The following is a 21319-nucleotide window of genomic DNA, read 5'->3' on the forward strand; positions in this document are numbered from 1 at the left end:
AGTTTCACCTGCTACAGCTTGCCAATTCTGTGGCCTTTAGTAACAAGTCGCTGGGGGTAAAAACAACAAGAAGAACGAAATAGAAACAAGAATGGTTATATTAATCTGGGGTTGCAATTCTGGTTCCGGCATTGGAGCTTCCACGATACGCAAAGGGCTCAACGCTAACTGGAATATAGGAAATCGCAATTTCAAAACCAACCCCGTCAAACCAGTAACCTTTATTCAGTGCTCAGTAGCTAACGGGGATGGTGTAAGTTTTGATTGGACCTTCACTGGGCATTATGATTAAAATGCCCAAGGTTAATGTCAGAGTATACAGTTCCCCCGCCTGGTAATATTGTGCATGGGCCAGCCATATAAGCCCCAGGGCCTGGATGGTAGGCAATCGGGGTGTTCACTAGTTGCTTCCAAACAGATGCTGCGTCCTGTTGAAATCCTTCGAGAAGACTGTTGAGTTCCCACTTTCCCGCACCATACTGCAGAATGGTGTCGATGTGATCAAGGCATTCAATAGCACGACCATGGCAGTCGACACCATTACAGACCTCCAACATGGGCGGTTTAGGAATGTCATGGAATAAGGAAGGAAGCGCAGGTACTGACGGGCTCAGGACGAGCTTATAATTGCGCCGTAGGATATCCACAAGCCGCCGGCTAACTTGATACATCCGTTGGATATCAAGAGATGATACCAGCGGCAGCCAAGTGCGCGTCTCCAAGATACGATGAAGCTCAGTAGTGTATTGTATGCTGCGATCAAACAGTAGAACAATCCCGTAATCGCATAGCCTAGAATATTCCTGCGTAGGTGAGAGTATCATAATTGTTGTATATAGCAGTTCTAGTTTATAGAGAACGGGGAAATAGTTCGGCACATTCTTGGGCGTATTATCGAACCATTCCCGAGCTCTCGAGCATAATACCCACGTCGACTCCGATGATAAGCCATTTGTACAGAAGTACTTCGCCTGATAGGATGAGGACAGAATCTCCCGAATTTCGACTATATCCCACGCAGGCTTGGAACTGTGCAAGAAAATATGACCTTTTCCTGTCATCGTAGTTCCCGATGTGGATGGCAAGGCGACATTGACAGAGTCATCTGATAAAGAGAAAGTCCTCTCTAAAGCAGTGCTCACACCCCTATCACGAAAAAGTTAACTACCTGAAGATTACTAATGGCAGTGAAGAACAAACCTGTCCAGACAATAAACACAGTGGAATACACGCCGGCGCATATCCAACTGTTCATCGGCCGGCAGGACCTCCGCAGGGGGGTCCTGATGTAAGCCTAAATCCACCAAAGCCCTGGCGGCCATTCCGATAAGGTACCACATGCGAAAATGTTTAGGGTCAAATAGAGAGTACTGAGCAAGCAGTAGTATGGCCTGGATGCCCAGAATGGATCCTGGACGGAGGACATCTTCGGCAGATGGCAAAGCCCCCGAAATTAAAGAGAGCGCCCTCTGATGACTACTATCGCCGGTTTGAAGCGACATCGATGCAGAAGCGATTGCTAACACCAAACGCAGAAACCAATGATCACTAGGCTTGGCAAAGCGTCCCCCGGCTTGGTAAACAGTGTCCACAGAGGTCCAGAAATTGGTCTCGCTAAAAAACGGCATTTGGGTGAACAAATTATCAAAGTAATGTTGCAGAAGTGGTGTGATCTCATGGCGTGCTGGCAGTGGCTGCGGTGATAGCTTCGGAATTGGCTCTGCAACTGAAAGAGATAAGAGTAGGTTCGCAAATGAGGTATCAGATTGAATCCCATGAAAGTCTCTAGAGGTAGCGTTGACGGAGCTAGTTATATCGTCAGCAAAGACATTTGTGGAGGAACAAGAACCACCGACAGAAAGCCAAAGTCACCAACCAAGTCATCAATATCAGACACCTCCTTTCGATGAGCCTGTCCGACAGTTCCTGCAGATGACATCGATGTTATTGAGCTCTCCCGGATGAAACCTGTTTCATCAACGGATAATGACTCTTTATGGCGACGGAGGTCTGCGATTCTCCGTTCAAGCCTTTCGCAGTAACCTTCTAGCGAAGCAACATAGCTCCTTTCTTTCCCTCTTGCAAATTCATCACTTGCACCAGAACAAGTACTCGCCTTCCCGACTCGCTCACAGGCGGAACAAGCAGGAAGCTTACCGTCACATTTGATCTTGGCTGTCCGACATCTCGAGCATGCTGCCACTGGCCGGCTGACCTTAAGCAATGGCTTATCCAGAAACGAAACACTAGACATCATCATGGTGCATATTACCTGATAGTCAAGTCAGCTATATCTCAACCTCCCAGCAGGTTGTATTCATTTTTGGCAACGCAGGTGCGATTACAATGTACGGTGGAAATGACTACCTACATGAATCAAGAACTAAGGGAAAGTCACAACTATAAAATCCATATACAGAGGGTATCTCATAAGTTATCTTCCATAAGCGGATCAGCATAAAGCGAATCTGCCATATGAAGACATCAGTCAAACAGTCTGAAACAAGGGGTATAGTGAATGTAGACTAGGCACAGCATACCTTATGCGGAGATGAGCCACCGACACAAGTGAAAAATAATAGGAAGTCGGTCGGCTCTAATTTTCAAATTGTCAAGTCAAAAAGCTTCTAAGGGTTAATAATGCATGTACGGAGTAGATGGAGGAGGAATGGGGGAGATCAATTGGAGGGGAGCATCAGGCAAGGCGGGTAGGTATTGTGGCCAACTGAAGGGTAACGTAAGGAGCAGTCACGTAACTAAATACAGTAAAATAGAGTATTGTTAGGTACGGGACCTTAGGTAATGGAAGATAAAAGTAAAGACGTTACTGGTAAAGCGATTAAACTACCATTGGCAAACTCCCCCTCTAACTTCTTAGTACTATTTTCACCCCACCTTTTCTTTTTTCCTCTCTTTTCCCCCACCAGACCAAGCAATGGAATATCCAACATACGATCTCGTAACGGAGGGATATCAGAGCTTCAACATGCCTTCTATCCCTATGAAGCATATTTTTCAAGAGAATCTATGCAAGTACTATACTCCATAAAATTTTTAAACCAGACATCTATTGCATTGCAGATTCCATTAAATCGAACGCCCAAATGCCGCATTCTTCAATCATGGTTGGGTTGTAACTCCGGATAGCTGAACTCCTTGTAATAATACAACAATAGATAAAGAATTACCGGTAATTGTGTGCTTTTTGCCGTTCCTGCTATCCGAATGGGAAAAAGAAAGGAAACCACAACAATGAAAGATATTGATTGACTTGATAATATAATCACTCTTCTCATTGAATGCATCCGCAAGCAATCATGCTAAATCTCTAAGCAAGCATTCCTCGTGTTCAGCGCCCTAAATTATTTTCTGGGTCCTTATTCCTTACTGGTCATTGTCGCGTTCCGTAGTCCGTCATTCATGAATCCATTTAGCGCGCTTGTCGATCAGAGCGGGACTGGACCGAGGTTTCGCCTCTCAGTCCACTACCTCCTAGCCTCCTATTAACAGCATGGGCCACTTTGGATTTTAAATCTGGATGGAGTAGCATATCAAACCGCAAACTAGCCAGAGGGGCGAATCAGAAAACTTTGGTCTTTCCGAATACCACGCCCTTCCAACGATACTGTCGCGTACACGCTCCCTCGCAGCTAGACCACGTTGGAACGGATCCTGAATATGTCGAACGACTTGTTTCCCCGGACCTTTTGCCTTTGTTTCACAAACTTTTGCGCTTCGAGATTGGTCTGAATTGTCCTGTCGCGTGCACAGACTCAGTCTCATGTGATCGCATGGAATGTTGGCTTCGATAGTCTTTACTCAATAGCAAGCAACCTCTGGTCGGCCTAGTTGGGGACTGTTCGGCCCGTTACCAACCATGGCGACACAGCTAAACCCGTCATATTCAAAGCCACAGTTCTCAAATCCCTGGAGGAGTCCCTCATCGAAAGCGTCCAGTCAATCTGATGATATTCCCGATGGTCGAATTGCACACACATTGACCGCCTGTACTAGGTGCAGACAAGTATGTTCACCTGTTCTCTCCCTCTCTCTCTTGCTCTATCTAAGGTAGGGATGGTCATACTAAGTCAAATGCAGCGTAAATCTAGGTGTGACCCCGGTATACCAAGATGCTCTCCTTGTGAACGCAGCAATGCAAAATGCGTGTACTTCGATTCCGCCCGAAAGTGTGCCATACCAAGGACATACATCGTTTCACTACGTGAGAAAGCTCGTATGTTGGAGAGGGAACTGGAACAAGCCGAAAAGGAATTCCAGCATGCAGCAGATGCAGAATTAATGGTTCGCGGAGCTGGTCGCATTCGATTCAAAGAAAATGACGAGGCAAGATTCTTAGGCCCTTCGAGTGGTATTGCGATTACTCGCCTGGTTATGGAGATGGCCAAACAGAATACGGACTCGAAGAGCATCAAAGACGTTGTGCCCGAATTGACGGCACAGGAAATTAAGCAAGCGTTTGAGCAAGAAAGTTCTAAACCAACTTCCAAAGTTTACCCTATAATTAGCTCGAACCCACAACCCAACCTCCCAGCGAAATATGTCACTTACAGACTTGTTGATGTGTTCGTGGTCAAAGGTATTACATTGTCCGCTAGACTTCTTTATTCCCTTCCCCGTTAACTTTCCTATACCAATTGCGTGGTTGCGCGCTGACACTCCCCTAGCGCAAGCGATGCTCCCAACACTACATGAGCCTACTTTCCGCCAGGAGGTTGAAGATGTATTCAATGGATCTAACGATCCCTGCAAGAATTTTCAGCTACGAATGGTGATTGCCATTAGTATGCAAAAGATGAGTACTGCTTACGCAGGATTGGCCGACAGTTATTACTTAGCCGCGCTACCCTTTCTAGAAGCATCTCTGAGACGAATGGATCTGAAAGCTTTGCAATGTCTTGTTTTGATAGGCCAGTATTCTTTATTAACGCCGACAAGAACCGCTGCGTACTGGGTTGTCGGAATAGCCGTCAAATTATGTCAAGACCTAGGCCTCACTGACGAAACTACAATTACGAAGTCGACTAGTGGGGAGATGTTGAATCCTTTGGAGATAGACATGCGAAGGAGGCTCTTTTGGATTGTCACTTCGATGGAATTTGGCCTATCTCATAGCCTAGGACGGCCTAGTTGCTATTCTGTCAGCCACGACCATATCAAGGTCAATTTTTTCGAGCAGATAGATGATAAGTTCATCACATCGGACGGAATCCTTCCAGGAGGAAAACCTATCTTACCCAAGTGTATTGCGATACATTTCTTTAAGATGCGGCTGCTACAGTTGGAGATCAGACGGGTTCTTTATCTGAATAAGCGGGATGCTCCTGTTGACGATCAAGATCCATGGTTCCAGCAAATGCTCAATAAACTTGATTATTGGGTAGCCTCGTGTCCCAAAAACGACGGTGGGAGCGGCTTGAGTGAAAAGTGGTAAGTATATTGTATCCTGGATTTTCTTAGCTCGTCTACTTATAATATCACAGGTTCCACGGCAGACGCAATACGATGATTGTCTTCATGTATCGGCCCTCTCCTCAGGTACCTGAGCCTTCGGTCAGCGCTGCGCAGAAATGCTATGAGGCGTCCGTGTTTAACGTGGCAATGCAAAGAGAGCAAATTGCGACTAAATCAGTCGATTTGACCTGGATCTTTACTCAATCCTTGTTCATGGCTCTGAATACTATCCTTTGGTCTCTATCATATCCAGAAATTCGAAGGGAGCATCCCATCGATGAAGTCAAACGCCATCTTGACGTAGCATTAGACGCTATCGTCCTTGCTGCAGAGAGGTGGCCGGGTGTTGCATCAGCCCTACTCCTATACAAGAGCCTCGTGGCGGCGTGTCTCAAAGCATACAATACCGATGAATCCTTCGTTGTCCAATCTCCGTCTAGCCACACAACACCAGCGTCCTCGCAGGATGTTGCGACGCCGCCATCTATCTCCAGCCCTGCAAGCACCACAGCGTCATTCCATTCGCAGAATGTGCGGGGGATCAACACCTCCATCCCGGACAGTTTGTCTTCTGGCACATTGTCAAGAGGCCACTCCGCAGATCCGGCGTTCCCATTCCCAACCACGTCGCCTTTATCGGAACCGCTGAAAGTGGCTTCATATCCGCTGTGGGACCATCAAGTCCAGCCACGGCAGCTTAACTCGAGCGCAACACCGACCCCATATACCGCCTCTTCATTCACCCCACCGACTGTCGCTTGTTCGGATGGACGGTTCGACCCGGCGACACCTTACAATCAGTTTCCCTCGATCGTTCCTGGTTTACAAGGATGGGATCCCGATTTTACGCTTGCCTCCACGACTGCGAGCCACCTTGCGTATGTGGAGGCGGCCGTTGATCCCATGGACTGGATGGACTCTATTGGGAATCAGTATTCTCAATATTTCAATGGAGCGTACCCTACTCCATCGTGGCGCGAGAGAACGCTTAGTCAGCAAGAGCAGATCGAACTGATGGCGAAGTTGGAAGAAAACATTCCCGATGTGTCGGCGCAACTTGTGCGGGAGTCTGCGACATTTTACCAGTCTTGATCTTTGGTTTGGGGTGCATTGTTCACCCTTGCTATCGCGAGAGTCCTTGTGGTTCTTTCAACGCAGCGATGTTTGTTTTGAATACGTGAATCTAGATATACCCATAGGCGATTATTCAAAAAAGGGTTATGAGATATGTGCACTCGGTGTTTGGAGCTAATTTTGGTTGGTTTTCGTCACCTAGGTGATATACTATTATGATAGGGAGGGATACAGGTCTACCGGACTACTTTTTTGGAGTCGCCCTTATGGCCATGAATCAGTTTAATATTTCCACGACGTGGGCAAAATCCGTCATGATATTACCTCTCACTTATCCGTAGATGAGGCGAATTAGGTGGGTGGATCACTGGCACTAGGCAGTGGCTGGGGTTTCTAAGTTTTGTAAGGAAATCACCCCCAAGATCTAGGTAGTGTGATCTCTCCATCTATATCTGCAAAAAAAAAAAAAAGAAAGAAAGAAAGAAAGAAAAGAAAGCCTTAATTTTGGCACAATGATTGGGACAGGGCAGAAAAAGGTGAAGAGAAAAAAGTGAATGGCATCATTGTGAAGTACAAAGCGTGGATTTCATACAATGCGCCACCAATGAACAATCGGAAAATTGTGGAAAGCGTACTGACGGGTTCTGTAACTTACAAGCGTTGAAAAAGGGCTAGATCACGTGCACTCCCGGCCTCTTGCCGTCATCCAACATCTCAAAGCCCATCCGTTTCTCCTCCAGTGCGGACCAAAGGGCCATCGCTCTCTCCACGATCGCCGACTTTCGCCTTCCACTCTTTTATTTTGCTCATCGAAATACTGACTCGATAGCAACCTAGTAGCGCTCAGAACTGGATCATTGGAATGTGTGGATATTAGACGGCTGTGGAACGTCCTGCTCGCCCGCCTGAGCGAATCTCGACCGGCGTGATTTCCAGCCCACCCCCTCATAGCCCTGGTCCACTTTGATCTGCCCTGAAGTCGAGAGTCTGCGATATAGTCCTCGTCTTGAGGCCGCAAGACTCAGAGCTGCTCAGGCTTTGATCAATCTTCTCTCACCGAACCTTCACTCGGGACTCCATGTCCGATCGCGCCTCCTCGGCGTCATTCCGACTAGGACCTCCTTCGCCATCGTCTCCAGCCGCTGGGTCTCTGAAAGCGGACCATCCTCCATATATCTCATCCGAACATACTCCGCAGACCCCGACATCTCCTCCGTTGATGTCGGTAAGCGCTCAGAGCTATGCCTCCAATTTCGCATCCTCGCAAACATCACCCGGTCAGGCAACGTTACAACCTGCAAACCTCTCCTCCCCGCCTTCTTCCGTGCCGATGTCTACCCAAGCCTCACAACAGCCAACAGTAGGTACAACGAATTCGTTTCCGACGCCAGCTAGCAGTGTGAGTGGCCACTTCACGGGGGCAACGCCTGTCGATGATAGCGAACATACAGAAAAGTCGTTTGGGCAGGAAATGGGAGCGATATCTACAGCAGACATGAATGCACCCATGCAACAAGCAGAGCACAGGCGAACAGATCATGAGCGGCAGTCGGAAGGGCCGAGAGCGCAAACCGGAGTCCGCGATTTTGGGAACATGGGCGGCCAGGACATGCTGGATCATGGCGGTGCCATGGATATCGATAAGGACATGGCGGCTCCATCTAACCATGACTCAGGTCTAGAATCGCTGCAGAAAGAGTTTACGTCGGCCTTTCATCTTTGCAAAAGTTGTAAGAGCTCCCCAATACCAATCCTTGGTGCGGCTGTTGCCGTTTCATAATGCACTCTGGTTCATTTCTTCTTGGATTGAGATTTGTTAACACTGTGCTATGAAAATATACAGCCCATATTGCGACTGGTCCGGACCCGTCCTATGATCTTGTCTCCTTATACGGGCTTGGTCCGGTTGCGAAATCGGTTGCAAGGATGGATCCAGTAACGGGGGAGAAGATCAACAGACTTAGGAAGTCCTACGAAGGGAAATTGAAGGGTCTAGGCCTAGCAGGGAGGAATAAACCTGTGAAACATGACCCAAATACTCCCGGCGGGCTGAGGCACATGACGTTGTGGCCGGAAGAAGAGTGGCAAAACCAGAAAGTGTTCGGGAAGGAAATCAAGGTTGCTGATATCGATTCCGCGCTGCATAATCTCCAGATGAAAGCCATGAAAATGGAGCCGGGCACAGTCCAGAACAACGATTACTGGGAAGATATCCTAGGTCACGAAAAGCAGTCGAAACATGCCAGCACTGGGGATATTAGCAAAAAGACCGCGACACCTTCCAACGGCACTCGAGCGCCTAGCCAACCGAATGGAACACCTACTACAGCCGAATCGGAACGGATCCGGCCCAGTCGGGGGCGTAAGAGGCATTATGATGACAACAGCTTTGTTGGTTACGGTGAAGGCTACGCAGATGACGATGATGATGGCGCATTCTATTCCAATAGCGAAGGGATTAGCAAGAAGAAACGGAAGAAGGTACGGGATCTGTTTCTAGAGTGATCTACCTTAATTAACATTGGCCCCAAGGATCATGTGTCGAAGATTGCAACTCCTCTACCCGAAAGAGGTGGAAGCTACGGGGTCGGTATGTATGGCATTGGGGCCAGATAACCGGTGAAAACTTGACAAACCAAAAGCAAGTTGCGCTTTGCCCTGCTTTTCCTTCCTTTTTCCCTTTCTCTTTTTTGATTTTGATTTGCTTTCCCCTTCCTTTTTATTCCGCATCTCTACGTGCATAGGTTTCAGGTTCAAAAATGGGGGCCAGGTCTTGGATCTACTGGTATGATATGATAGATCCGGCCGTGACAGTTGTCCTCACCTATTATTCTCCGTACATTTTTGCATCATGGTGCTGGATATACCCGGCTTTCTCAATTGGGTGGCGTTTCGGGGAGCAATAATCGTTCGGAACAGGTTTGTCATTTGCATCTCTTGGAAGGCAAGAGATCCACAGCTTAATGTTCATGTTCAAATGCGTTTGCTTGTTGACTATTTGATCTGATCCCGTTGGATTTCGCCTTGTTTCTTTTTCGTCTTTTGCCGATGGACTAAGGTTGTGATTTTTTCCGTCAGTCATATTAAAGATGGCATGGTTTGATATTCGCCTAGTGGGCGACAGAGTCCGACTGTATTTCTTTCGTCTGTTGAATCTTCGGACAGTGAATGTTTATTAGCAGTACAGGCAATAGGCATCGAGGATGCCGTGATATACTACTAGATGGGTAGGAATGATACCTATGAAACAGAATCGAATGTAGTTTACCACCTGAGCCCTTGTATAACTTCAGTTCTCGGTCCAACAGAGTCGCTTATAATGGTAATCCACCAATCAAGCTCCAAACCTCAATTACACTGCCGTCAAACCTCCCCATTGACACTCTTCACTTGGCGCAACTGGCGCTCGTCTCGACTCTCACTAGCAGGATCTAAATAAGCTGGCAACCCGCAAACCATCAGTTCATATATTCTCCCTACCATCGGTTTGACATAGTCGCATACTCACGCTTCTCACCAAAGACGGTTGTTCGGATCCCACGTCTATTTCCCTTATATCTGCCGGGAATCACTCGATGAACAGTACATCTATAATCAATAGCGTAAGCACCCTCCAACAGTGCCATCAACCCATCACGAGAGTTCATACCGATTATCCCACATAGCAACGCTCCCAACCGCCCACTTCCACCTTACATAGTGATCATCAGCGGCATGGATATGATGCGTCAGGAAATCCAAAAGCTTGTCTACAGTGCAGACTACGTCAGCATCCGTCGCAGTGTACAACCAACGAGCAAGTATTGGTCTTGAAAAAGGCAGAAATGTGTACCCGACTCTAATTTCTTGAGCTCTGCGAATCCGGTCACGAACCCGGTGTTCACGTTGAGGGCTTTCAATCCGGTGACGGGGTGCGTTCGGACGGCGGGGTGGTGGGTGTCGATGGGGGACCGGTTTGGACCGACGCCCCAGAGGTCCAGGATGGTGTCATCTGTTTTGGATCTTTGTTAGGACGATTTTGGTTGATTGTGGGTAGGGGGCGGACGGACATTGGAGTCTGGAAGTGTGGACGGCGTGGAGACTGTCGAGGAAAATCCTGTATGCTTTGCTGAGGGCATCGTACAGGCCGTATTGGGAGACCTGGTCGTTCTCTGGGTTAGGGTGAAGGGCTTAGAGTGGTCGTGGTGGTTCAATGAACGTACCCAGGCTGTGTCGCCTCCGACGTCTGGGTGTTCTTCCATTCGTAGGAGCGAGTATGATGGTGCTAAAAGGGGGGTCAGTACATGGTGCTTCAAGCATGCTAATAGGACAAGACGTACGATTAACCTCGAAGGAGGTATCTGCGTGGAATTCGCCGCTTGGCTTTTGCAGTGTTAATTGAGTTGTCTTGGATAAACGTTGCACGTGTGGTCTTACCCAGGGGGTGTAGTTGGCGATTTCGCGATGATCCTCACGGCTGCCGTGGATATTCACGAACTATCGAATTTATTAGAAAAGGCCGATCATATGGCTCACCCTGGCTCACTTTCTGATCCTGGGTTCTTGTTAGTCCTAAATGAAGTGCCCTATTTGGATACTATTTCGGTTCTTACCTTCTGCGCAGGATGCTTATCGAGGACCCCTGTACGAGGCAAATATCAGCAACGGAGAATCGTCACTGTCGGAACCCATTGCCTACCGTAATGCTGGAATAACTCCACCTGATTTTCCGTCGTCAAGCCCTGATCCCTGAAGAAAACCACTCCCCTCTCAGTCACCAAAAGAGCCAACTCATCCAGCTGTTGCTCATCCAGCTGGGACAGCTGCACATTTTCGAGGAGAGTGCCGATTGACTCGGTTAAATCTACGGGCTTTGCGACAGAAAATAGAGCCTTCTTTTCAGGGTCTGCAAAGAATGCCCGGTCTCTTGGCGGAATGAAGGCTTCACGGATGGGCTCCGGAGGGACATGCTGATTGATCTTGGGGTTGAAGCTGGGGTGGAGTGTGATAGGGAAACCCGAATCAGGGGAGATGTGCTTGCGTGATTCCAGGTGGGCCATGATTGGATAAACGGATGATGTTTAGGGCGGGGTAGTAATGGAACATTAGAGGTTTCAGCAGTGGGTTTATATTCTGGTTTGCATGGGGCTCATTCTATAAATGCTACAAAGGCGGGAGGAGAACACTTACTAAGAACGTTCAACAACCGATTTATAGCATTACATTCCTTATTTATACAGTTATCGCTAGAGATTTTACTTGACCAACCATGCTAGAATGGTAGCAATATCGACTTTCAATGGCACAATTGATAAATGCCACTAATAAATGGCGTCAATACCGCCGACCATGACATTAGCCCTAACATCCATGATCAACATCGTTGAAGCCGACCATTTTTACCCGAATGGGAAATTCCTTCCATCATCACTCTAGATATCTCTGGATTTATCGCAATGATACCATAGAGCTATGAGATCGCTCTATCATACCCCATTCACTCTCCGCAATTGGAGAGGTGTCGCCGTGACTTATGTCAGGCTTTGACTGTTGCTCAATTTAACCTCTATGTCGTTGCTGACTTCTCCGAAGCCCTAGCTTACCTGACTTTTACATCCGCGGTGTAGGGCAGGACCATACTATGAGCACATCAAAAGAATTTACCCAAAATGCAACTCGAGAACTGTCTGAAGGTGAAGAGGTTACCCTCAAGGGTCGTGACGGACCATGGATTCAATTCCTAACATGGGCGGGATGGTATACGAAGGACATGGACCATCTGGAGAAGCGACTGGTACTGAAATTGGACGTGTTAATCCTCACATTTGGCTGCCTTTCGTTCTTCACCAAATACCTAGACCAGCAAGCCATAACGAATGCCTACGTATCGTAAGCCAACAAGATAAAAAATATTTTCTGACAAATTGACAAAGGCTAACCCCAGAAAATAGAGGAATGAGAGAAGATGTTGGACTCGTCGGGAACGAGCTCAATTACATTACGGCCGTATTCTGGGCAGCATACTGCGCATCTATGATTCCGGCATGTTACTATCTGACCCGAAACCGAATCAATATTGTTCTGCCTACATTGGAAGCCGGATGGGGTCTGTTCACGTTCGGATGTGCATGGGCACAGAATCCGGGCACCATCTACGCGATGCGGGTTCTCATTGGAATCTGTGAATCGTGTTCCTTTACTGGTGTGATCTATGTCATTGGGTCCTGGTATAAACCTGAAGAAATCGGTCGCCGGGTATCTTTGTTTTTCATCGCATCGCCTTTGGGGACAATGTTCGCTGGTTATCTTCAGGCGGCGGCATATACAAACCTGGATAATGCGCATGGACTAGCGGGGTGGAGGTAACCATCTTTTTGATATAGCTGTAAGCATCAAGGCTAATAAGCTTACAGATGGCTCTTCATCGTCTGCACCATCATCACAATACCCATATGTATATTGTACGCCAGGCCTTACCAACTATCTCGAAGATAACACTAACCGTACACAGAGGATACATAGCTTTCCTTGATGTCCCCCACCGTACAAAACCACGCTTCTTAACCCAGAAAGAGCACGAACTTGCCAATTCTCGCTTGGTAGGCCTCACAGCCCCGAGCCAGATGAAAGTCTCCCGCGACATATTCAAGCGTGTTCTCGGCCGATGGCATTGGTATGTCTTCGTTACTCAATGGATACTCATTGACCAGAATTTCCTGGCTTCCTCCACACCTTTTAGTCTCTACCTCAAGGAAAAGTCAGATACTTATTCTGTCATGAGAATAAATACCCTTCCGACGATCGCAACGGCAGTTTCCATTGTGGCTGCCTTGATCGCTGGGACGGCGGTGGACAAGAAAAGGAATTTCTGGCTTCCTTCTGTTATCACTACAATCCCAGTTCTAGTGGGCCTCATCATGCTTGTTGTTTGGGATATAGGTGAGGCTGGGCGATTGGCGGGCTTTATTCTTACTGGAGCTGAGGGTGGTGAGTAACCGAATCCCCTTGCATATTCACACTCGCCTCCCTCTCGTTCCCTACTCATCTTTTTGCAATTCAATCGCTCTAATAAAATTATTTAGCAATGAGCCCTCTCACAATGAGCTGGGCAACAGTGACAATGGCCAACGATGCCGAGGAGCGTGCAGTCGTGACGGCCAGCATGAATGCTCTCGGTCAGGCCATGTCTGCGTGGACACAATTACTGCAGTATCCGGCCGTCGAAGCTCCGAACTTCAGAAGAGGATTTATTTCGAATCTAGCAACCACTGTGGCACAACTGGTGGTGGTTACGCTTATATTATTGCTCACTCGCTGGGATGCCCGGAGGACAAGAGGGTCAAGAGCTTCAATATGAGGCATTCATGCAAACTATCTGTAATACCTGTCTCATGAGATACTAGGCTCTCTGCATTATCCCCATTACACTAACTATGGCTTTGCCCTATTCAAAAGACACCTACACAAGCAAAAGAGAGAAAGAATGACGGTGTTTCGAAGCTTGGGTTCCGAGGTCTATGTGCGAGTAGGTAAGTAATACTTTATGTACACAACAGGAAAATAAATAATACGAATCCTTCCTCCCGTTAAATAAGCTAGCTAAACGCAATTGACCAGTCATATCTCCCAACTGTATGCTGAATTGCCGATATCAGTTCTCCTCCACATCTGCAATGCTCATACTAAGCGCGAATCACGTCAGGCTAACAACACACGGAAAGCCCCAATCACTTTGAAGACAGATATCTCAACAAATTGAGTAACAGCAATTCAATTATTTTAGTTCCAATGTCGAATATATGGGGTAACTTCACGCAAGGAACGGTGAGAACTAATGTGGTGGTGTCACTGGAGTATAAATAAAAACAATACAGCAGTTTGCGGATCAGTATATGATTACACTCTGCTTTAGTTCATTTTTATTATTAGGGAATTCTGAATTACATTCCTCTTATTGAACTTAAAAAAATATATATTGAATAGCTTCGCAATGAGTCCCCGATACAGCAGCGTAGCAGTCATTGGCACCGGTCCATCTGGTATCTCTGCCGTCAAGGCCTTGAACGATGAAAAGATCTTCGACGCAATCCGCGTTTTCGAACGACGAGATCTTGCCGGAGGGCTCTGGCACTACGATCCAGTCCCTGATCTCTTTCCCACATCTAGTGCCTCAAAAGTGAGACAAATCAAGATTCCCTCCAAGCTGCCAGCGTTTACACCCCCGGTACCCGAAGACACAACCGCGCGGACAGGCATCTACGACACCCTCGACAGCAATGTCGGCGCCGCAGCCATGGCTTTCACTCACACCTCGCTCCCGAAAATCAACTCCGCCCTATCAATTAGACAATATGGGAAGTCGAATCCCTCCCGTCCGTTCCGGGTCGTGTCTGCATATCTTGCAGACCTCCTCCAGGAATATCTCCATCTTGTCTCCTTCAACACAACAGTCGAGAAAGTTGAGAAGAACGGCGAAAAGTGGACCGTGACTCTTCGTAGATCAGGCCAGCTTCCCGACAATCAACCAGCAGAATACTGGTGGCAAGAACATTTCGACGCGGTGATAATCGCTTCGGGGCATTACAACGTCCCCTTCGTCCCTGAAATCGCAGGTCTAGACCAAGCGTCGAACACTCACCCAACAACATTCGAACATTCCAAGGCCTTCCGCGCAGCCGACGACTACGTCGACAAAACAGTCGTCGTAGTCGGAGGAAGCGTATCCGCCGCCGATCTGGTCGCAGATCTACACGCCATCGTCAAGGGACCCTTATACCTCTCCCAACGAGGCAAGAACGAAGCCATGCAAGCCGCCTGGGATCTCCCCAACGTCGAAGGAAAGCCAACAATCCAACGCATTGAGACAACAGGATCCGGGGTTAATGTGATTTTCGCCGACGGAAGCGTCGTCGAGAACGTGGATAAGGTCATCTTCGCCACAGGATTTCATCTCGCGTATCCCTTCCTTCGGCCCAATCCCACCACGCCCAACAATCGCGTAGCCGGCTTCTACCAGCATGTGTTCAAGATCGGGGATCCGTCGCTGGCGCTGGTGGGTCAGGTGCGCGCGGCGATTAGTTTCCGGGTTTATGAGTATCAGGCTGTCGCTGTGGCGCGGTATTTCGCTGGGCGGAATGCGAAGCCCTTGCCTAGTGCGCAGGTGCAGGATCTGTGGGAGATCGAGCGGTTGAAGTATAAGGGCCCAAGTTCTCTGTTTCATGAGATTAAGCCTGATTTTAAGGAGTATTTTGATTTCCTTCGTGATTTGGCGGGCCCCCCTGCGCCGGAGACGAGTGCTTACGAGCTGCCGCCGTGGGAGGACGAGTGGGCTGAGCAGGGATTCGGGGTCTTGGGCTTGAAGGACAAGTATTGGAAATCTTTGAAGGCTGCTGCTGTGGAGGCTGCAGGGCAAGCGAGGGCTAGATTATAAATAGTTAGTATAAATAGTGAAGCTGTATTGAACAAGGGTATGTAAGCATCTAACGTTATTAATGCGAAACTTAATTCTAGATCATGTTTCATATCAGGATTTATTGACACGTGTTTCATTGGTCGTCTTAATTTCGGGGGTCTTCCCCTTCTACGGAAGTAGTGTCAATCGTACGCCGCGAGCCACCGATGAGCCTTTCGTTCTGATCGCTTCTCGGAACCCAGTGATGAAGGATATACCCCTGAGACGAGATCAGATTGCCCGAGATCGGGAGATTTTCTGCTTTGAAATGGAGGCCGCCGGGACTGGTGGATCAGCTGCCATGTCTGATAAATTCGAGGCATTTGTGACTACTATGTTTCTCATAAACATAAGCAGTGGCAAGCTTACGCATTATTGACGGCGACAGCGTATGCAGAATTTCTATTATCCGTTGTTTCTGTGACTTGTAAGGGAACACAAATGCGCAGTATGTGATTCGCTCCGGTCTCTCTGATACCGGTCTGCTAACTCACTGATAGGGGCTGGATTTACTGAGAAGGAGAAAAAAGAAATGTTTGCGGAATCTCTTCGTCACCGATCCTACTGCAGACAAAAATGCGCTGAAGCGTAGGAAAGGAAGTCCTGCTCCCGGCACATGTGAGTGGTTCATCGAGAACAGCTGAACTGAAGAGATGGCTCTGTTTGCATGCAGAGGTTGCTGAGGGTACCTCGAACATTCTATGGCTCTACGGTAATCCAGGAACTGGGAAGTCAACTATGGCAATCACGATTGCAGAACGTCTATCATCTCAACCTACCTTTGCCGGGGCGAGCAAGATTCTCATCTACTCCTTTTGTGACTCTAGTTCTGTGACTCTAGCGCCGAGACTCGGCGAACTGTCAATGCTATATTACGGGGCCTCCTATTTCAGCTAGTCAAACAGCGCCCACAACGGATAAGGTTTATACTTCCTACATACAAAGAACGAGAACAGAGGGTATTTGATTCCTTTGACGGGCTGTGGATGATACTGATGTACATGGGGCATGATGCGGCAAATGGAGAAGTTTACTGTATAGTTGATGCCTTGGATGATGGTGACCCCGAATCTCAGGATATTCTATTGACTCAAACCAGTCAAACCTTCAGTAACAGTAATCTCAGGAGGGCGAGCCCAAGCATCCATTGCACATTGCAGCCAGAGGGGCATTCCGTGTTCCTAAAGCATTTCGCGTTGCTCGACGGATATTCCAGATTGGAATTCGCAGGTGCCACAAAGTATGTCACATCAAACGCTGCTAGGTTTCAATCGAGTAACGGAGTGGCACCATTGGAAGGAAGAATTAGTAGAAGGAGGAAAACTTGATATGATAGCTCTGTTCTTGGAGAATAGAGAGACAAGAATGGCGGTGACTGAGCGTATACTTATCGCTGCAGCAGATAATAAGCAGAGTAGTGAAAAGTCCTGGAACTACTCCTAAATCGACAAGAAGGAAAGCCTATCCAGATCACTCGGGACATGCTTATTGCTGCACTAGGCAACCGACAGAAAGGAGATCAAATATTGAAACTACTTCTGGATCTACAACAAACCTGTGTCCAGATTACCAAAGACATGGTTAATACTGCCGCTCGCCTTCGACTAATGGTGAAAAAAGAATGGAATTGCTTCTGACCCGCTGTAGACAACTGATCTATATCACCGCCAAAGCAGCGGTAAGACTCAGTCAAGGTTTTAATACGAACAAAATCAAGGTCCTTTTGAACTGGCAGGGAGCGCAGGTCCAGATGGCTGACAGTGGATGATCGCTGTAGCTGATAATCTGGCAGATGAAGAAGGCAAAATCCAGATCGCAAACACCATAGCTGCAGAGAGTGATAAAGAAATATAAACAGTACTGCTAGACCGACAAAGATACCCGATTGAGGTCACTGAAAATACGTTCAAAGCTGCGGCAAGAACACCTCACGACCATACAGAGGGTTGGAACAATTTCCAGGAATCACAGGCGAGGGGTTTGGTACCAATTCCATTGATCACGGACGAGGGCCCAGCGCACCCGAATACCGCTACGGTTTACTTCCATAAAAGAACAGTGAGGCTTCTTCTAGGTTGGGCTGACCATCGACACTGGAAATCTTTCAGAGACTTGGGCACCATGGCTAATGAGAACTTAATATTCCCCGCTGTTGCTCTTGGATCTCTTAAGGTGATGGAGCTGGAGGAGTTGAGAAAGGGGCACGAATTCTGCAACTTAGAGGAAAGGGAGGGATACATCCCTTTATCTTATGCCGCCCATCATGGTTATTATGATGTAGTCAAGATGCTGTTGGACAAAGGAGCTCTGCCTGATCCTCGCAGAAGCTCTGCGTGGCCGGCTTAGGCAATAGTCTCTAAACGTAGCCACAAAGATGCCTCCCTACTCATCTATCTTGCTCGTCGCAAGGTATTGGACTAATGGAGGGATGGAGACGTCAGACGCTCTTCTATAGGGTGATCAAACAACCAAGAATGATCAGAATAATGAACAAGAAAGTAGCAGAAACACGCCTAGACTGGTTTAAGGGTCGAGTCTAGTTCACTAAGAACGTAGCCGATCAAGTGGGAAAGAACTGATGGCTCTTCCTGTACTCCGTAGACGGTGGATGACAGATCACAGACAACATCAGTATGTCTCACGTTGTACTCTGATTTGACCCGATGAGGAAGCCAAGATGATAGACTAAAGTTTTGGTGGAGACATGACCACCTCATTCGCTGTGGCTTCGAGGTTTGACGCTGTCCAACCATACATCCAGCCCTAAAACATAATTCTGAGCCATGCAAGCCTAGAGAGCCTTCTTTTCCAAAGGACGGAGTATCCTACAGCATCTCCATGTTCCGATCCGTATCTGACTCTCCATCTCTGGTCCCTCTCTATTACCATCACCAGGCACATAAGCCGTTGGACCAAGATATCTTGCCAGAACACGCAGACTCACCACGTTAGAAAACACAGTCAACTCTCAGGCACGTGGGGCACAAAATGCCACCGATAATCCATCTAGTCCGACAGCAGAGGTACGATCACCTCGGGCCTTTCTGTAGATAAGGCCATTTGAGGCATGTTCATAGGTACCACAGGGGCTACACAACCTCGGTCAAGCATACTGGTCTCTCATCGACCCTCCCCTGACGGACAAAGGCAGAGATCAGTGCCTCCAACTGCGAAATAACTTTCACTTTCATTCGAACGTCGAGCTGGTTGTTTCCTCTCCCTTGTGTCATGCCGTACATTCGGCGCTGGAGGGCTTTCTTCCGGTTTTACAATTCCGACAAGGACAGAAATTAATCCTGCTTCCGGATCTACAAGAGATTAGCGATTTTCCATGCGATATAGGGTGTGACGTTGAGAATTTGAAAGAAAAGCTGGAGGGGTTGGATGTCTTGATTGTCTATAGCCATGTTGACGACTCATGGACTAGCAAAATGAGTCGATTCCTGGCCCTCATTCTGTACTTGATCAATTGCTTACTGTGTAGGAAATATAGTGGTTCACTAAGACTGACCGGGCCTTTTGCTATAGGATGGCAGATACAAACCTACGATCAAGGCGATTTGAGAGCGCTCCCATGCCGTCAGGCGTTGGTTGAGCAATAGGGAAGAGAAGGACATCGTTGTTGTCAGTCATGGTGAATTTTTACACTTCTTGACTAAGGATTAGGAAGATAGCTATATTGAGGAAGGTCTGTCCTGGTTCCACTTTCGTGGCAGGTGTGAAGGCTGACGTATTCTCGTGGGATAGCAACTGGCTGGACGAATGTAGAGTACCGCACGTATGAGCTCCAGATAAAGTGCAAATCTGACCTCGACGCTCCCTCCAGTTGCATCGGTAATATCTCAATGATTGAGACGGCCGAATCTCGTCAGTGACGTGGCAAGACAGGGCCAGTCCGGACATTGGAGGAGCAAGGGGAATTACATATCAAGGCACTGGAGGTATGGGAACAACAAGGGTACTTGCTGGGTGCGAATGATAGAGATAGATCCAATGGTGGGAGAAATCTCTGATTGAATATGCATCTGTGTATTTAAACCCCATTTAAGATTAGTATAGAAAGAATGCTCATAGCGTTGAACGGTGACTGCGTTTAAATGAAACTGCTGCCTATTCCAAGCCTGAAACTCCTCGCAACCTATCACTTGTCATCTCACCTTGACAAAATACCATTCTATATTATTTATACATTGTGTCAAAAGGCTCTGAGAGATGATCAAGGCAAGAGATAGGAAAGATGATATACAGGCTTTTGGGACAGGCCACAGCAAAGCTTGGGTTGAAAGCCGTGAGACAAAATTGACAGGTCTCTCAAAGGTATATCTGCATGCACGTTCAAGGGAACAATGTGTACACCCAGGCTGCAGTACTGTTCTTACGCTAGTCAAGAACTCGCGTGTAACGACCAGCAGCCCCAGCATCATCGGTGCTCATGGTAGTGACTGTTTCGCTGTTGGTCACTGTCTGAGAACCAAAGTCGAAGCAAGCCTTAAACCATTCTCGCTGCAGAACGCGTAGAGGGTCTTGGAGCCCATGTCGCAGAAGAGGCTCTCCCCAGCATGTGCGAAATCGGGTCCCGAGCAGGTATCTGACTCACCGAGACTTTTGGCCGAGTGGTGCTTTGAGTCGCTGATAATGAGGTCAGAATCTGCCCAGGCAGGACGGCGCTTTTGCTGACGGGCGCGAACAGGGGCGTCTCGCTTATTCTTTACGTAGTACTTGATCGTGTTAGGATCTTCCTCGTCTCGTACTCCGAAGTCAATTCCGTTACACTTCCTCTGTGGGTCAGTGCTGTTCTCACCCGGTCGATGGTTGATCACCGTCCGCATTGATCCAGAAGCAATTAGGTAGGTGATCCTGTTCACTATTGTTATACATGTTGCTGGCGAACCAGTTGGCGCCACATTCTTTACCATAGTCTCCAGAGACGGCATATTGATTACCACCCCGATCGTCGCTCCATGTAGTAGTCACCCAGGCAACGCAGATAGCATCACTGTTGGTAGAGAAGAGGGTGTATACACCCTGGCTACCGTGGTCTATTGATATTTCGCTAAGATTTCCATTGTTAACATGGTCAGGATCGGCCTTCATGCCCACAAAGCTTCCCAAATCGTTCCAGATTCGTCTAGTTCGGCCAGTTAGAATGAAGTATCTGGAATGAAAGTCCACGTACACGTCGGGGAGGTCACCCCCAGCATCTGTGGTGCCACCGGTCCCATCAAGGGTAACGGCAACCTTGATGATCGAGACTGAAGTTGAGCTTTCGCCGAAGTTATCAATGCCAAATCCGACAATGGTCAGGGCGCCTGAGATGACACCGATAGCATCAACCAGAGACAT

General features: G+C 47.9%; 6 protein-coding genes across 6 annotated transcripts; 4 read left to right on the forward strand and 2 right to left on the reverse strand.

The window, feature by feature from the left end:
• Positions 1–272: 272 nt before the first annotated feature.
• On the reverse strand, positions 273–2254 carry BDW43DRAFT_298356 (Zn(II)2Cys6 transcription factor; the record flags this gene model as incomplete). The annotated part of the gene is made up of 3 exons (XM_032044541.1): positions 273–1146; positions 1201–1806; positions 1857–2254. 3 exons carry the CDS (start codon positions 2252–2254, stop codon positions 273–275), a joined length of 1878 nt encoding a protein of 625 aa, XP_031903097.1.
• Positions 2255–3291: 1037 nt separating this feature from the next.
• BDW43DRAFT_267983 (putative C6 transcription factor) lies at positions 3292–6990 on the forward strand. The gene is made up of 6 exons (XM_032041066.1): positions 3292–4024; positions 4099–4597; positions 4686–5448; positions 5502–6720; positions 6779–6808; positions 6870–6990. Exons 1-4 carry the CDS (start codon positions 3878–3880, stop codon positions 6562–6564), a joined length of 2472 nt encoding a protein of 823 aa, XP_031903098.1. The 5' UTR covers positions 3292–3877; the 3' UTR covers positions 6565–6720; positions 6779–6808; positions 6870–6990.
• Positions 6991–7624: 634 nt separating this feature from the next.
• On the forward strand, positions 7625–9985 carry BDW43DRAFT_298358 (uncharacterized protein; the record flags this gene model as incomplete). Its single annotated transcript, XM_032044542.1, has 4 exons — positions 7625–8276; positions 8390–9027; positions 9079–9136; positions 9855–9985. The coding sequence occupies 4 exons, from the start codon at positions 7625–7627 to the stop codon at positions 9983–9985; spliced, it is 1479 nt and encodes a 492-aa protein (XP_031903099.1).
• A 2181-nt stretch (positions 9986–12166) lies between these two features.
• Positions 12167–13882, forward strand: BDW43DRAFT_323985 (major facilitator superfamily domain-containing protein; the record flags this gene model as incomplete). The annotated part of the gene is made up of 5 exons (XM_032049857.1): positions 12167–12414; positions 12477–12887; positions 12939–12986; positions 13037–13512; positions 13608–13882. 5 exons carry the CDS (start codon positions 12167–12169, stop codon positions 13880–13882), a joined length of 1458 nt encoding a protein of 485 aa, XP_031903100.1.
• A 583-nt stretch (positions 13883–14465) lies between these two features.
• BDW43DRAFT_323986 (uncharacterized protein) lies at positions 14466–15955 on the forward strand (the record flags this gene model as incomplete). Its single annotated transcript, XM_032049858.1, has 1 exon — positions 14466–15955. Exon 1 carries the CDS (start codon positions 14516–14518, stop codon positions 15953–15955), a length of 1440 nt encoding a protein of 479 aa, XP_031903101.1. The 5' UTR covers positions 14466–14515.
• A 4401-nt stretch (positions 15956–20356) lies between these two features.
• On the reverse strand, positions 20357–21319 carry BDW43DRAFT_308529 (uncharacterized protein; the record flags this gene model as incomplete). The annotated part of the gene is made up of 4 exons (XM_032046523.1): positions 20357–20499; positions 20574–20752; positions 20778–21104; positions 21153–21319. The coding sequence occupies 4 exons, from the start codon at positions 21317–21319 to the stop codon at positions 20357–20359; spliced, it is 816 nt and encodes a 271-aa protein (XP_031903102.1).

Source organism: Aspergillus alliaceus, assembly GCF_009176365.1.
Source record: "Aspergillus alliaceus strain CBS 536.65 unplaced genomic scaffold BDW43scaffold_9, whole genome shotgun sequence".
NCBI classification, from domain to species: domain Eukaryota; kingdom Fungi; phylum Ascomycota; class Eurotiomycetes; order Eurotiales; family Aspergillaceae; genus Aspergillus; species Aspergillus alliaceus.

Coding starts and splice junctions, on each gene's coding strand:
- BDW43DRAFT_267983 (XM_032041066.1), top strand. CDS start 3,878: ATGGCGACACAGCTAAACCCGTCATATTCAAAGCCACAGTTCTCAAAT. Junction 4,598..4,685: donor TGATGTGTTCGTGGTCAAAG/GTATTACATTGT, acceptor ACACTCCCCTAG/CGCAAGCGATGCTCCCAACA. Junction 5,449..5,501: donor AGCGGCTTGAGTGAAAAGTG/GTAAGTATATTG, acceptor ATAATATCACAG/GTTCCACGGCAGACGCAATA.